Raw genomic sequence first — 16,416 nt, 5'->3', positions numbered from 1 at the left:
CAAAAAAAAAAAAAAAAAAAGCATTTTGTGAGTTCACACGTTCTAGATAATCAGTGTGACACCCCGTCGTCGGTTGTTTTTTTCTCTCAGTGGTTTGGGGACTAGCTAAACAGCAGTGCAAGGGAGACTGTTTTCTGAGGAATCCATGAAAAGAGGCAGGCATTCAGTTCACGGCAGAGGTGACTGTGCTGTTCCTTTAGGAACTTGACTCTCAGGGGTGTCATGACGTTGTCCTCAGCGTGAAGCCCGTCTAGGCGTGTCGTGGGGAAGACTTTAAGATAAGTAGTCCTGTTCACTTGTGTTTTAGTACATTGGAAAAGTACGAATAGAAACTCAGGTTTTGAGATACCACCTCAGCAAAACTGCTGGGATACAGTGGTTGTTTTCCGGTATTTTTCCTTCTTTTCTTTAGTTCTGGGGTAGTGCTAAGATTTTCCGCTTTGCACTGTAGATGATAAGGGTCTGTGAGTTGGATTAATAGACTGAGAAACTGTATAAAAACTCACAGGGTGGGATTTACCAGTTTCTTTCCATAGCTGTATTATTCATGCATGTTCAATTTTTAGTTTTGAGCAGCTTTGTAATAAAATCCTGAAGCAGATGCCTTTTCTGACAATTAGTTTCTGTGTGATTTCCAATTTAAAAATCAGATATTCTATTTTTCTAGAAGAATCTAACAAGACATGTGACAGCAGTAACACTAGTGCTGCCGCTACCTCCATCCAGCCTAATCTGGAAAACAGTAACAGCAGCGGTGAACTAAGTTCTTCCCCGAGTGACTGCGCTAAGGCAGCTGACGGCCCTGAGAGCGGAGAGAGCGAGGCCCACACACCTGTCTCTGTTCAGGAAGAGATAGGTAAGCGCACTCCAGGTCCACTAAAGGGCGCTTTTTCTTTTCTTTTTTTTTTCTTCATATTTTGAATTTTTTAAATAAAAGTTTGATGGGTGTGGGTTAAAATTTTCTTTTCATGTTTTTGTTTTTAACACAAAAAACACTTGAATTCACTGCTTTTATTTAAAAAAATATAAAAGTACTTGGAAAGAAAAAACCAAACATGTTCTTTTCCTCCCTGTCCTCAAGTGTCACAGCATCAGGGAACAGTTTGGTGTGTAACATTATAGGTCTTTTTTCCTTGCAGGTTCCATTAATGTGTGTATGTTTACTCAGGTCTTTTGGAATTTTTTTTTTTTTTTTTAAACAAATAGAATCATTCTGCATGTATTGTTCTAGATAGTTTTTTTTAACTCAGTAACATGGTAGGGGATCTTTTCATTTTATAAATTCAGTTTATTTAACTGCTGCATGATACTTTATTATTACAGATTAACATCTTCAGCTTGTATTTCTTTGTGTACTTGGTGTGTTTCTGGAGTGTAGGACCAGTAAATGATAGATCCATTTTTAAAATAGCATTGGCTGTTGCCTTGTTATATATCAAAAAGGATTTACATCAATTATTCACGTGTCTGTTTCTGTCTTCTTATACCTAAATTCATTAACACTAAATCTCTGTACTTTGGCCTGTTTCATTTAAAAATTTGTATGCCCCTGCTTAGCAATCCGGTTGAATTTCTTTGTGTTTATTGAGTTTTCTGTGAATTGATTATTTGTATCTCTAGTACGGTTTTCTATTCTTTATTTTTTTAGTAAAAAAATTCTTAGTTTTAAGAATGGTTTATACATTATGGTATTAATTTTTGATTTTACATGTATTTATATAGAAGTTGTTTTTAACTCTGCTGTTTGGTTGTATAAAACTTTTGATAGTTTTGAGTTTCTGGATGGCTCTGGGATTTGAGTTTCATTAAAGAAGACCATCTCTCCCAGGAGTATATACATTGTTATAGTAATTTTTCATGATACTTCTAACTCTGCTTTTAATCTAATTTTCTGTCTGGGATGAACTGGAGATCTATTTTAATCACAATTTTCGAAACTCCCGGTAACCTAGCCTAAATGAAGAGTTATTTTAATTAGCTGATGTAATTGTATAGCTGAGCCGCCATTGTCAGGCTTACCTGGGCCCCCAGGTGTAACGGGCTCTTTCCGTCTTCCTCTCTCTCTCACCTTTGGATCTGCATATGTTTGTTTTAATTTCATTCTCTCCTAATGCAAACAGGGTTTTTCCAAGTGGCAGGAAAGATGGCACGAGCAGTTTCTGTTCATATCTTTTCAAGGCCTGTGACCCAAAGGCAAGGCCCCTACTCCTGCTCCAAATCAAAAGTCCTTGAGGAAGGAATTTGAGTAACCTATCTTGGATCTATTGTTCTCATCCCTGTGGCCAGGGCAGGCAAGGTATTATGACTGGCTCCTGCGAAGGATATGTGGAGTGGGGTAGGAATGGTTTTTCAAATAAAGAGGGATTCTGTGCAGAAGCCCTGCGTAAGTGTCCCCACCGCCGTCCTTGGATAGCCCAGCCCATACATGTGCACTCACATTGGATGCCTTACGTCCCCTTGTCTAGCGTCCGACGCAGATCTCACCCGCAGCTGGAAGCCTCTGAAACCTCTGTCCCACAGTTACACCCAGTAATTATAATTGTATCTCAACCTAAACCTAGGATTTCTGTATGTTTTGCATTAATTGTAGCAGGCCTGGGTATGGCTTACCCTGATCTCACAGTCTGAGAGCCAAATTATGAGTTCAGCCTCTCTCACAGTAGAGGATGACTTGAGTGAGAAGTCAGAGGAGTGAGACCTGGACTAAGTGGTATGCCTGATGTCTGTAGTAGTGTACATTATAGATGGTTGCAGGAAGTAGCCACTGCAGACCAGTATCTTGACATAAAACTTCAGCCCGTGCAGTCATAACCTGAGACACAAGGGATAACTGATGTCCAACCACCTTTACTTCTGAACACCCAGGGCTGCCAGCTTTCCAGTCTGACCTGACAAGACTCAGCAACCGCGCTGCATTTTCATTTATTCAGTGCCGTGGTTTTGTTTGTTTTGTTTTTTTTTGCAGAACCAGGGATTGAACTCAGGCCCTTGTGCTTGCCAGGCAAGCACTTATTCTACTGAACTATCTCCTCGGCCCCAGCGCCATGTTTTTGAGTCAAAAATCTTAAAATATTCTACTAGATTACTAGGACTTTGTGATTTTGACTGAAACCCATTATTGAGGGCTGGGAGATAGCTCAGTAGAATAAGCACATTTCTGGTAAGAGCAAGGGCCTGAGTTCAATCCCCGGTACCCAAAAAAAAAAAAAAAAGGAAAAGAAAAGAAGAAAAGAAAGAAACACATTATTGATACATTTCAAAAGAAGAGGGGGCCGGGGAAATGGCTCAGTAGAATAAGCGCTTGCCTGGCAAGCACAAGGGCCTGAGTTCAATCCCCAGTTCTGCGAAAAAAAGAAGCTACGTGGCTGGCTCATGACAGCCTCAGGGGCATTGTTAGGTCTAGGAAGCTGAGGGTGAAGTCTGTTCTCTGCCCCTCTTCCTCTCCCTTGCTGTTTCCCTCTCTCTCCCCTGCTCTGGGCTTGCTGTTCCCTCTTAGTGACAATTTTCTCCATGTTGTGGAAGGAGTGGTCAGCCCCTAATTTATACCCTTCCTGCTCATGACTGAAACAACAGAAAAACCCTTTCTCCATCTCCCAAGTCACCCATGGAGTAGGATGCTGCCCCACCGGGCCTCACCGCCAGTTCCTGGGGCAGCTACTGTGCTGGAAGTGGCCTGCGCTGCCTGGCCCGTGGGTCATGTTGTTGACCCTAAGGCACAAGTTACTTTAGTTATACCCCTGGCAGAATCATGACTAAAGGGTGGGGGCTCCCCAAAGGAAGAGGGTCATGACATAGTAAATCAACAAATATTTACTAAATTCTCACCTCCCCACAAAAAAATGCACAGCCAGTTTTCCAAAGCCTGCCTTTATTCTCTATTCACTTAAAATGCCATCTTCACAATATACAGTGTAGTAAATCCTTTGTCCTTTCATTTATACCAGTAGCACACTGTGTTAGTGGGTTTTTAAACCTTTAAATTAAAATAAAAAGTTGATCTTGTTTAGCTCTTTGGCCAGGGAATTGGACTGTAGTTTTAGTATGTAATATTTTTGGCCAATATGAGTTTCATGTGTATACAAAGAGAAAATGCTCCTGGGGTGTTGAAACATCTAAAAAAATTAAATTACTGTAAGTCAAAACAAAAAGCAGATTTTTACTGTATTAAAAAAGCTCACTTGGGCCGAGCAGATGGCTCAGTGGAATAAGGGCTTCCCTGGCAAGCACAAGGGCCTGAGTTTAATCCCCGGTTCCGCAAAAAAAAAAAAAAAAAAAAAACTTAGTTGAATTTTACATTAGTAAATTTACACAAATAACTTCTCTAGGGGAAAATTCACTTAGCGCTTATGTTTATAAAGTCAAAACTGTTAGATATTTCAGAGGATATATTTCTAAAATTAATATTCTTTTAATACAGAAATCCCTTTAAATATGTAAGGCAACATTTTATTAATGTACATTTTGAGTATTTATATTTGTTATTTGTAAATTTGTTGCAGCCCTCCTGTCTAATAGATAAATTTCAAAAAATAACCTTACTTTTTTTTTTTTGGTAAAATAATGACTCATAAGCTTCTGAAATGTTTTCTTTTAAAATAAAACACTTTAAGAATTAATGATGTTTGCTTTTGCTGTTCAAGGACCTTACCTGTTTGCTTTCTGAATCTTAGATGTACACCACATAGGAGTTTTGGATAAATAGGATGTTGTTCTTATGTCATTGCTGTGAGCAATTTCTTTATGGCCTTTTCATTTAATAATAGGTGATTTCAGGTCTGAGAAGTCTACTGGGGAAGTCAGTGATTCTCCTGGAGCTGGGAAGGGAGCGTCGGGCTCAACTCGCATCATCACCAGATTACGGAACCCAGACAGCAAACTCAGCCAGCTGAAGAGCCAGCAAGTGGCAGCTGCAGCCCACGAAGCCAATAAGTTATTTAAGGAGGGCAAAGAGGTTTGTTTTTTCTGTTTAAAACAAAAGACCCTGGACTAGGAATAATTCTAAGCCTACCTGTACAATGAGGGTGGAGATTGATGGACCTAAGAGTGTACTGGATACGGTGGGTAAGGGTTGAGCTGCTCTGGACGCGCATGTGTCTGTTGTGCGTAGAAGCGCTGGAAGCGGGTGACGCAACAGGACTGGCTTTATTATATATAGTTGTAAAAAGAGAAAGCCTTCTTTTTCACATACAGTAACAAGTGGACTATTTGTGGGCTTTTATCAAGAGCTCCATATTGTTTGCCGTGATCACCTCAGTAAACCTGCAGCTTGTGGGATAGGGCTAACCCATGAAGCACAGCGCAGCTCTCGGTTCCGTTTGTGCATAGGAGCATCAGAGCTGGGACTCCACCGCGGTACTTTCCCTCCCTCTGGTGACAGAAGAGTGGCCATGAATGTGTCCCTCATGGATAAGCAGGCATACACAGTGCTCTTTTCACAGCGTCAGGCAAGGCACTTTAGTCACCACCTTTTTTCTTTTTTGTGCTGTAGTGAAGATTGGACCAGAGCCTTCACACTCAGCTAGGTCTTCAACTGTTTTTCTTTTTACATTTTTAATTTATTTTTTAATGTTTTATTTTCAGACTGGCTCTTATTATTTCATAAGTTTTCTAGGCTGAACTTGAATCTGCAGTCCTCTTGCCAAAGTGCACACCGTGTCTGGCTTACTATTGGCTTTTTTTTTTTTTTTTTTTTTTTGCAGAACTAAGAATTGAACTCAGGCCCTCGCACTTGCCAGGGAAGCGCTAATTGTACTGAGCCATCTCCCCAGCCCCTACCATTGGCTTTTAAATGCCATTTTGACTCTGACCCTCACTAAGATAAATACTTCTTCCTAGCAGCGTGCACCATATACTCAAATGTTTCCTGAACTAGTACATACTTTACTACAACAGAACGATTCTGCTATTTTCTCTTATAATGTATTTAGTCTATTTTCCTTTTTTGTTTTTGAGACAGGGTCTCACTGGCCTTCATCTGAGTATGTAACCCGTGCTGGCCTCGAACTTGTATTTCTCCTGCCTCAGCCTCTCAAGTACCAAGGTCCTAGGCATGTGCTACCACACCCAGCTTTTTTTTTTTTTTTTTTTAAGTTAAATAAGACTCACTATTTATTTTATAATTCACTAAAGGGTTGGGATTAATTTCAAAAACATTCTGAAGTATCCATGTGTTCTTACACTAATGGTAGCATGAAATAAGAGCAGAATTATTTTGTAAGAGTAGATTGTAGTACACATAACGCTCTCCCTCTTGGTTTCCCTAAAGAGTGAGTCAGGAACTTGATAGAATGATAAGTAAATTATATATAGTACACATATTTTCATGGATATATTTGACAATCATGTAAGTAGGAATTAGTGGGCTTGGGGATGTAGCCTGGTGGCAGAATGCTTGCTAGCATGCCCAGAGCCTGAGTTTGATCCCTAGCACTGAAAAATAAATTACTTAGTAGTGTCTTAACATAATATTTAAGAAATACTAGTTTTCTTTCTTTGTGCAGGTATATCTTGGATGTTTAATTGTAAGCATCTTTCACTTTTAGCTGAACATTTTTTAATTTCAAGCAGTTCAGTCATACGATGTACTTTAACTTATTTGAGATATAAATTATAATTACTGAGAGACATCTGGCCAGATAGTTTTCACCTTTCGCTGGATTACGCAGTCCTTCTTTTTCCTGTTTAGGTCCTTGTAGTTAACTCTCAAGGAGAAGTCTCCCGGCTGAGCACCAAAAAGGAGGTGGTCATGAAAGGCAGTATCAACAACTACTTTAAATTGGGCCAAGAAGGAAAGTATCGTGTCTACCACAACCAGTACTCCACCAATTCATTTGCTTTGAATAAGCACCAGCACAGGGAAGATCACGATAAGAGAAGGCATCTTGCACATAAGTTCTGTTTGACTCCAGCAGGAGAGTTCAGGTGGAATGGTTCTGTGCATGGGTCCAAAGTCCTCACCATCTCCACTCTGAGACTGACCATCACCCAGCTAGAAAACAACATCCCCTCACCCTTCCTGCATCCCAACTGGGCTTCACACAGGTAAGAGAAAGGTCGATTTATTGCTGTAAATATACTGTATACTTAACAGAAGTGTTACAGCAGGCACGCACCTACGTTTTAAATGTCGTTACCAGTGAATTAAGTGGAATCACTTTGGCCAGCAAACAGTGATCGAGGTAGAGACTCTTGTGTGATTCTCAATTACTGGGTCACCAGTGCATTTGGATGATTTATGGAAGTCAGTGTGCCCCTGCAATTCTGTAGGGACCAAAGTTACAGAACATCATGGAAGATAAAGGAATGGGAAAGCCCAGCACCTCTGGAATGTCCTGCGATTGTTTAAAATGTGTGACTGTAAACTAGAAACATCGAAGAGTGTATAGTTGTACCTCTTGTCTTAGACGTTTCTCACATATATCCGAAGATGGATTCATCATAAATCACAACAGTCATACTTTTACTTTAAGATGAACCAAGGAAATAATTTCCTTTTTTCCTGAAATACAGAGCAAATTGGATCAAGGCCGTTCAGATGTGTAGCAAACCCAGAGAATTTGCACTGGCGTTAGCTATTTTGGAGTGCGCAGTTAAACCAGTTGTGATGCTCCCGATATGGAGGGAGTCCTTAGGACACACCAGGTGAGTGAACGCTGAGCCTGTCAAGACCAGCATTGAGCTGTTTTTCTTTTTACAAACTGCTTATGGATGAATAATTAAAGTTAATGTGTTTAAGAGGCCATAGACGACTACACTCGGTGGCTTGTTCTTATTTGTGATGCAGAGTTGTAAAGAAGATTAAAAGAGGTCAGGCATATGAAAATAACAGTAGTTTTCAGAGTAAAAGAGTATGTTTAGCTGAGAACAGTGGTGCTTGCCTGTAATCCCAGGTACTAGGGAGGTTCAGGCAAGAGGATCACAGGTTTGGGGCCAATCTGGGCAAATGCAGAAACGCTGTTTCAAAATAAAGTGTGGGGACGGGGAGATGGCTCAGTGGAATAAGCGCTTCCCTGGCAAGCACAAGGGCCTGAGTTTAATTCCCAGTTCCGCCAAAAATAAAAAATAAAAAAAATAAAGTGTGGCTGTGTAACTTGGAGGTAAAGTTCTAGGGTCTGAATTCAATCCCCAGTACTGAGAAGAAGCAAAGAAAGAAGAGGGGGGGAAAAAAGAAAAGAAAGAAGAGGGAGAGAAAGAGGTAGGAAGGGAAAATGGGATTTTATTAGACTAGAAAGAGCACTCAGGCCTTATTTATTTATTTTGTACTGGGAATCAAACTCAGGACCTTGTGCTTGTGAGGCAGGTGCTTGTGCCGCTGAGCTATATCCTGGCAGGATTTTTATTTTCTGGTATGTTTCAGATACTCTGCTAAAGATCTCCCTTACAGTCTAACATCATTTTTTAGATTTCAGAGCCTGACCAAAGATGATACACCTCCCAAGGAAACCCAGAACTGTGTAACTTGTGGGGGTTTCTGTTGTTTTTGTTTTGTTTGTGTTTGTTTTTTGTCTTTTTGAAACAGGGTCTCACTAGTTCAGGCTGCCCTTGAGCTTACCTTGTAGCCCAGGCTGGTCTTGAACTCGCAGTAAACCTTCTGCGTCAGCCTCCTGAGTGCTGGCACAACAGTATATACCTTGAGCAGATGGTTTAAAAAAAAAAAAAAAAAAAAACATATATTTTGTAACTTGACAAGCCCTAAAGGATTTTCTAAAAGCATCTGGTCAGTCTTGGGAAACATTATGACAAGACTAATTTACAGATATGATGAGCAAAGTGGAAATATTATTAAAGAATATAAATACAGAATCATTCTCCCATCATTTTAGTAGTGCTTACTCTGGTGGCATAACCCTGTAATTTTTAGAAGATAAATTCTTTTAGGGCTGGGGAGATGGCTCAGTGGAATAAGCACTTCCCTGGCAAGTGCAAGGGCATTAGTTCAATCCCCGGTTCCACAAAAAAAAAAAAAAAAAAAAGATAAATCCTTTTGCCTTCTCACATTTTTTTAATCTTTCATTCATTCACTTCTTCGTTCATTTGTACAGGGTGTCACTAAGCAGCTCAGACTCATACTGATTTTGCTGTCTCAGCCTCCCCAGCACTGGGATTACATGCGTGCAGCACCACACCTAGTTTCTGTGGCCAGCGCGGTGCTCCCAGGTTCCAGGGCTGGCAAGGCATGTGGTGCTGGGGCCAAACCTGGGTCCTTGCGCTTGCCAGGCAGGCGCTTAGATGGCGGAGATAGTCCCCGCCCTCACATCTGCTTGCTTGCTTCCTCCTCCTCCTCCTCCTCCTCCTCCTCTTCTTCCTCCTCCTCTTCCTCCTCGTTTTCTATTTTTGGATTTAGTACAGGGTCTGCAGGGCCTCACTACACAGGTCAGACTCGTAGTGATTCACCTGTTTTCAGCCTCCCAAGTTCTGGGATTATAGGTGTGAGCTACCATGCCCAGTCTCAATCACTGTCTCAGGACGCCCCGGCATGGCCCTCTGGGGATTGAACCCTGACCGCTGGGCTCTGCCTAAGCAGGTACTTTAGTCCGCTGAGCTAGTTGGCCAACTGTGATTTATTTTGTAATAAAAACATTATTAAAAATAAATTTAGCCAGGTATGGTGATGCGCCCATGTAATCCCAGCACTTGGGAAGCTGAGGCAAGAGGTTTACTGAGAGTTCAAGGCCAGCCTCAGCTACATAGTAAGTGCCTGCCTCCAAAAAAAAAAAACAAGGGTCAGCCAGGTAGCTCAGCAAACTAAAGGGCCTGCTTAGGCAAGTACAGGTGCCACATGTTGTGCCGGCCCCACCCCCAGGGCATGCTGAGATGGCAACTGAGACTGAGCGTGGTGTCGCACACTGTACTCCCAGCGCTTGGGAGGCTGAAAACAGGAGGATTACTACGAGTCTGATCTGTGTAGGGAACCCTGTGGACCCTATACTAAGTACATTAAAAACAGAAAAATAAGTTCATCCTATGGCTGAAAATAGCATTAAGCCAGGTGCTACGGAACTGTGCTCCATGCCAAAGAAGAGCTGAATGGGTGTGTACCTTTATCAGGGGAATGCCCAGAGTCAGAGAGCGAGGCAGTGCATCCTCTGTTTCTCTTGCTCCTCCTTCCGCTTACCTCCAGACTTGCTCCTCAAGTCATTCTGTCCTGACATCCTTCTAGTCTGTGAGTACCCTGACTCTGACGTGGACCCTTATCTGTGGTGACAGGTGCTTCAAAAACTGGAGCTAAGCTAAGTGTTGCTGAATGAAACTCCCATAATTAGCCAGGTATTGCAGTCCTAACACACAAGGGGACCGAGGAAGGAGGATCACAAGATCAAGCCCAGCCTGGGCAGTACAGTGACTTAGCAAAACCTCAGAATAAACAATAGAAGGGATAGGATTTAACCTTTTGTGAAGGCCCTCGGTTCAATAGCAGGACTGCCAAAAGAACAAACACAAAAAGTAATAATAGCAAAACAAATTCCCATAATTAAATGTAACTTAGAGTTATTAAATTTAAATTACTGAATTATGAACACTCATGGATTTCAAGTATTGATCATTGTAGCAGGTGATGGAATTTAGGTTTTTATTTCCAGTGCTAGGATTACAGGTATGTACTACCACGTGCAGTCTCAGTGGCTGGCTCAGTGTGCCTGTGGGTGGGGCTGGCTCTAGGGTTGGGGATTGAACCCCAGTCCCTGTAATTGCCTAAGCAGGCAATTAGTCCACTGAGCTGTCTTGCCAGCCTGTAATTCAAGTTTTTAAATATCCAGATTTTTTTTCTTTTCTGCTTTGTCATTACAATGGTCATAACATGTTCCTTAGATTAATAAAATCACATTGTAAATTATATTAATGTGGTATCTGGTAATGTATAGAAAAGATCTCTCTTTAAATATGATGATGAAGTAGGACATTGGCTTTTTTAAAAAATTAAGGACTGTGATTCAAGAAAATTAGGAATTAATAACAATGCTTCCGGTTATGTAGCAGTGTAGCAGTGTATGGTCAACTAGAGAAGCAATAAACTTTTAACACATGATCTAAGGAAAACTAGAATGCAAACTAACATTTTTTATTCATGAATAAGCCCAACTAGGTCAGGAGCTGTCTACTCTGTATCTGACAGTAACAGTACTTTTTTTTTTTTTTTCCATAATTTTATTGAGAAACAAATAGCAATGAGACAGTTTCAAACCAAATTGCTAGGACAGTTTCAATAATTAACACATTGCATATATTCTCCCTAGTGGTTAACTGCTGTACAAGATGCGGACATGATATCCTATTTACAAACACCATTAGAACAAATCCCTCTGTTCATTAAGAGAATGTAACTATATATCTATCCTAACCACTTTGAATACACAGATACAAAATGGACATTCATCTGTATCCCCTTTTTTTGTTAAGTTCCGTTATTTGAATATTATAGGTGTGTAAACTCAGCAAAATATTCTAAAAGAGTCCAGTAGCCCATAGTAGTATTGGGTCTTCCCCTTGACTGGCAGTGTCAGAAATTGTTGACCTGAGTCCCCTACAGCTCTACATAACAGCATGGCTTTACTTCTTATACTTCGTTTTTATACTTTTCTGCTGGATGGTTAAGACCAAGGTAAAGCAGGACCTATGCAACAAGAGTTGTAGCTTTTGGCTCTGATAAGGTCAGTGAAATCCCCTCAGGATTTATCCTGAGATCCTGTACCTCAGAGTGTAGAACCTGTCAGTGTCAGCCATGTGGATGAGTCACAGCCATTGCTTGGCCAGTGTGCTCTCTGTGAAAGCCTGAGAGAATGTTTTCTCTCCATGTGACTCTCCTTAGGCACACTCTACATCATCGATCACTTTCCTCTTTGGCCCCATAATCTCCTTGATCAGAAAATTTGGGACACTACTGAGTTATATGATGTTACAGTACAAGTTCTCCTATATCCTGAGTCTTAATTGACCTTAGAAGGCTAGGGCCAAAATGTTGGCTTTCCTTGCGGCCCTCCTTTTTCTCTAATTTTGGTTTGCAAACAGGTTGTTAATCATCCAGAAGACAAGCTTATTGTTACTACCATACAACCTAGGCTGTTAAGCTTAATTTCACTATCTGAATATCAAACATTTTAGGCATAACATGGAACAGGTATTTTTCATCAAGTATTGATATGTTGAATTTTAAGTCCCTTCAGAATATGATGAAAAAACATTTAAAAATTAGAATATATTTTAAAAAATAGGCATAAAGAATTATATACTTCTTATGTTTACACATAAGTCCAAAAATCTAACCATATACAACCTTGAAGCAGGACAGTCCCACAATATTCCTTTTCCTGTCTCTTGCCTTCATCTACCACCCCCTTTTTTTTGAACAATAACAGTACTTTTTATTTATTTATTTTTATTTGTTTTTGTCGGAAGTGGGGATTGGACTCAGGCCCTTGTGCTTGCCAGGGAAGCGCTTGTTCTACTGAGCCATCTCCCTGGCCCTTGAACTGTACTTTTTCAATAATTAAATTATGGCCTAGAGAGAAAAGTCTTGTCTAATAAATGATACACATGTAAGATTTTTATGTTACATCTGTAACCTATAGTGGATAGTAATACAAATGCCTGTGCGTTTACCACCCAATTTAAAAATAAGGACATCATGACATGTCAGCTCTTTGCTCATTACTTTGTCTCTCCTGGGAGATTATTGCCATTTTAAGGTCTGCGTTTCATTACCTGCTTCCTTTCATGATGTAGTTTTATCACCTATATGGAACAGTAAACAGTGAATGCTTATCTGTTGGTTTTAAGCCTTATAACAATGTACAATGTTAAAAACCTTATGACATGGAGTGGTTGACCGAGATATTTTTTGTCTTCTACTTTAACTACAAAGATAGTGTTCACGGGGCCGGGGAGATGGCTCAGTGGAATAAGTGCTTCCCTGGCAAGCGCAAGGGCCTGAGTTCAATCCCTGGTTCTGCAAAAAAAAAAAAAAAAAAAAGATAGTGTTCACAATACATTCAAGACATATTATAGTTCAGTAAGACCAAGAAAAAAAAAAAAAGGCCAAAGATAATAATTAATTCACTCACAAAAAAGGTGAAAATAACCAAGAAATGTGAAGATGGCTTACATCCCTGGTATTTTGGGAAATACACATTTAAGTTAGGGTGGCGGTTGCATGTACATTGGATTGACAAAAACTTAAGGTATGGGGCCTGGGAGACGGCTCCGTGGAATAAGCACTTCCCTGGCAAGCGCAAGGGCCTGAGTTCAATCCCTAGTTCCGCCAAAAAATAAATAATTAAAATTAGTTGTTTTTTTTTTTTAAATGGGCAGGGGAGATGGCTCAGTAGATTACGCTTGCCTGGCAAGTGCAAGGGTCTGAGTTCAATCCCCAGTTCCACTCCCCACCCCAAAAAAAGAAAAAAAAAAAACATGTGAAGTAATAGGAAGAACTCTGATACACTTTTGATAAAAGATTAACAGTGTACTGATTAGTGTAATCCCTAGAGAGAATAGTTTTATTGAAAAGTTATAAACAAAATTCTTCTACCTAATACCATAAAGTAACTCTTACATATATACCTTGTACAAAGGAGACATGTAGAAGATGGTTGGTTTGGTTTGGTTTGGTTTGAACTCAAGACCTTGCATTTGCCAGGCAAGCATTTATTCCACTGAGCTATCTCCCTGGCCCTGTTTTTTGGGTTTTTGAGACAGGATCTCTGTGTAGTTCAGGCTAGACTAACTGCTGGTATGTAGCCCAACTTAACCTTCAACTTGTGGCAGTCCTTTCACCTTAACCTCCCAAGTGCTGAAATTATAGGCATGTACCGCCATGGTACTATTTTGTGTACTATGAATGATATTTTATAATTATGAAATTTGAAAAAAAAAACCCAGATATTCATAGTGGAGTACATTTAAAAATTGTCAACATGATTGGATATCATAAATGTAAAATAAAGTCAATAATTCCATCTCTAAAATATATGTGGCATGATACTATTTGTATGAAGTTAATGTAAGTATGATAATATTGTCTAGGGATGTAGGCTTTATATTAAACATTCAGAAAATTCAGGGGCTGCTTGAAGGTTACGTACTCTATTAGGTAAAAATTGATCACAGAAAAGTCAAACTGGAAGCCAAAAAGACATTTTGATCTACTTGTTCATGAGAGCATTTCAGGTACTACAGTGTGTGGGCCCCGCAGCACTTAGACAGCTGCCGTGAGAAACTGGCAGCCTTCAGTGCCTGTGTGAAAAAAGAAAAAGTGCACATTCGTTAATGAGGTGTACAGAGAGTCAGCCCCCAAAAGGGATAGGTTGAACATGTGGGCAGAGATAATGAAATGGGAAAGTAAACACACCTTAGTGTACCTTACAGTTGTGTAAGATTAACAAGGAAGATATTTAGGAAAGCAAAGGTAATACTAGGAGTAAAGAAGGGGCCTACTACCAGCATTTCCGGTTCCTTGCTAGCACTAGGGAGTTCAAGCCGTCATTAGTCCTCTACCACCATGGTCTCCTGCGCCCACAGAAAGCTCACGCACCTTCCTGCCCTTTCTGATGAAGGGTGGAGAAGAAAGGCCACAGATCTCAGGCGTTGACAGTGGGGCGCAGGCCACACAGGCAGATTCTGCTTATGCTTGATCATGACAGGGGATGGGAAGATAAGTGAGTCTTTCTGTGTGTGTATTTAGGACTTACTCCAAAAACGCAAATCCCGAGTGAGAATGTTCTCAGCAACAAAAGCCTCTGAGAGCACAGATACTCAAGTTCCAGAGCATCACCTCGTTGCTTTTTTTTTTTTGGCTTTTTTTTGGGGGGGGCGGGGAAGGATCAACAGGGTGTTCTGGGTCTCACTACTAGATCATATACTCTAGTGATCTGCCTGTTTACAGCCTCCCAAGAGCTGGGATTACAGGCATGTACCACCACCCCCAGTCTCAATTATTGTCTCAGCACGCCCCAGGGGCGGGGCTGGCATGGCAAGCCCAGCGAGTGAACCCCCAGCCCCTGCACCTACTTGCAGATGCTTTCATCCGCTGAGTTATTTGGCCAGCCCCAGAGCATCACTTTGACTTCTGTCTTTGTAAGAGACCTGTTCTGCCCCGAAATCTGCCTCACATCTGGTGGTGAGGAGTCCTCTGTCTTCCTCAGCTTGCCAGTAATCGCCCACTGAATTTGCCAAAAGAGACTTTTGGTCCCTGAAGGCTGTAGTCAGACTCTGACCCCAAGTTCAGCCTTCTGTTTTTCTAGAAACTTTTAATAGTGACAGTGTTGCTCTTTTCCTAATGCAACTGACTTCATGCTTGCTGCTGGCTTTTCAGAAGCCAGACCTTATTACTAGGGATAGAAGCACACGTAGATAATAAAACTACCCACACAGGCAGGGGAATGCTAGACACAAGCGTCAGAGTAATAATTGCTCCACAGGGGACACATAAGCTTTACTGACAAAGTTCAAATTCTTCGTTGTGTCATCTTTTTTAAAAATTTTGTAGTGAAAGAAAAGATCTTAGAAATAGCAACAACAAGGGCCAGCAAGATAGCTCAGCGGACTAAGTGCCTGCTAAGGCTAGCGCAGAGGCTGGGGTTCAATCCCCCGCAGCACATGCTGCCCAAGCCCCACCCCTGGGCGTGCTAAGCTGGTCACCGAGACTGGCTGGGCATGGTGGCACATGCATGAAGTCCCAGCGCTGGGGAGGCGGAAAACAGGCATCACCACGAGTCTGAGCTGCATAGTGAGACCCTGTACTAAATACATTAAAAAAAAGAAAATAGCAACAACAAAACCCTTAAGCACCTGGGAATAAATTTAAAACTGAATATTCAAAACTGTGTAAAGCAATCTTTAAAACTTAACTACAAAATATCCTTTATTCTGCCTCATAAAGAGGATTTGCTCTTCTGGGGCTGGAAGACACTTAACCGTAGTGATAATGATGTCTCATCTAGAAAAGTTAATGCCTGAGAACAGCCACACAAGGCAGTGGGTGTTCACAGTAGGTATTAGCATATTTTAATGCTATAGTGATGAAAATCATTTGTCCTGCTGTAAAAGTGGAACAGTGAAATAGTGAAAGGAATCCAGAAATAGAGCTAAGCTCACCTGAGAATGTAGCTGTGGTAGTATTTGCCCATCAGAAAGCAAAAAGGGCATGTTTGGAGAAAGTAGCTCTTAGATCCCTTATTTATTTACTTACTAGATACCAAGGATTGAGCTCAGGCCCCCACACTTGCCAGACAGGCGCCCTGCGCTGAGCTGTATCCCCAGTGCTCAGTTCCCTACTTCAGCAAAAACATTCAGACTGAAGTAGAGTAAAAAAACAGAATCAAACCCTAAAAACAAAACTACAATAAGAAAGCATGAATTAATTTATATTTTTGTTGTGATACTTTCTTTTTAAACAGATTTAATACCAGATGTCATAGAGGAGAA

The 16,416-nt window shown here is 40.9% G+C and overlaps 1 protein-coding gene across 1 annotated transcript in view; it reads left to right on the top strand.

Moving 5' to 3' along the window:
• Bptf (bromodomain PHD finger transcription factor) overlaps positions 1-16,416 on the top strand; it is a 122,790-nt gene that overhangs the window by 30,756 nt on the left and 75,618 nt on the right. The window contains exons 5-8 of the mRNA XM_023713906.1: positions 668-856; positions 4,764-4,951; positions 6,686-7,041; positions 7,510-7,641. Of these exons, the coding sequence (XP_023569674.1) occupies positions 668-856; positions 4,764-4,951; positions 6,686-7,041; positions 7,510-7,641 (865 nt within the window). The remainder of the gene's footprint in view (positions 1-667; positions 857-4,763; positions 4,952-6,685; positions 7,042-7,509; positions 7,642-16,416) is intronic.

The sequence above is a fragment of the Octodon degus genome, unplaced genomic scaffold, assembly GCF_000260255.1.
Source record: "Octodon degus isolate 3935 unplaced genomic scaffold, OctDeg1.0 scaffold00033, whole genome shotgun sequence".
NCBI classification, from domain to species: domain Eukaryota; kingdom Metazoa; phylum Chordata; class Mammalia; order Rodentia; family Octodontidae; genus Octodon; species Octodon degus.
Note: the sequence above shows the minus strand (reverse complement) of the source record. Positions and strands in the feature narration are given on the sequence as shown.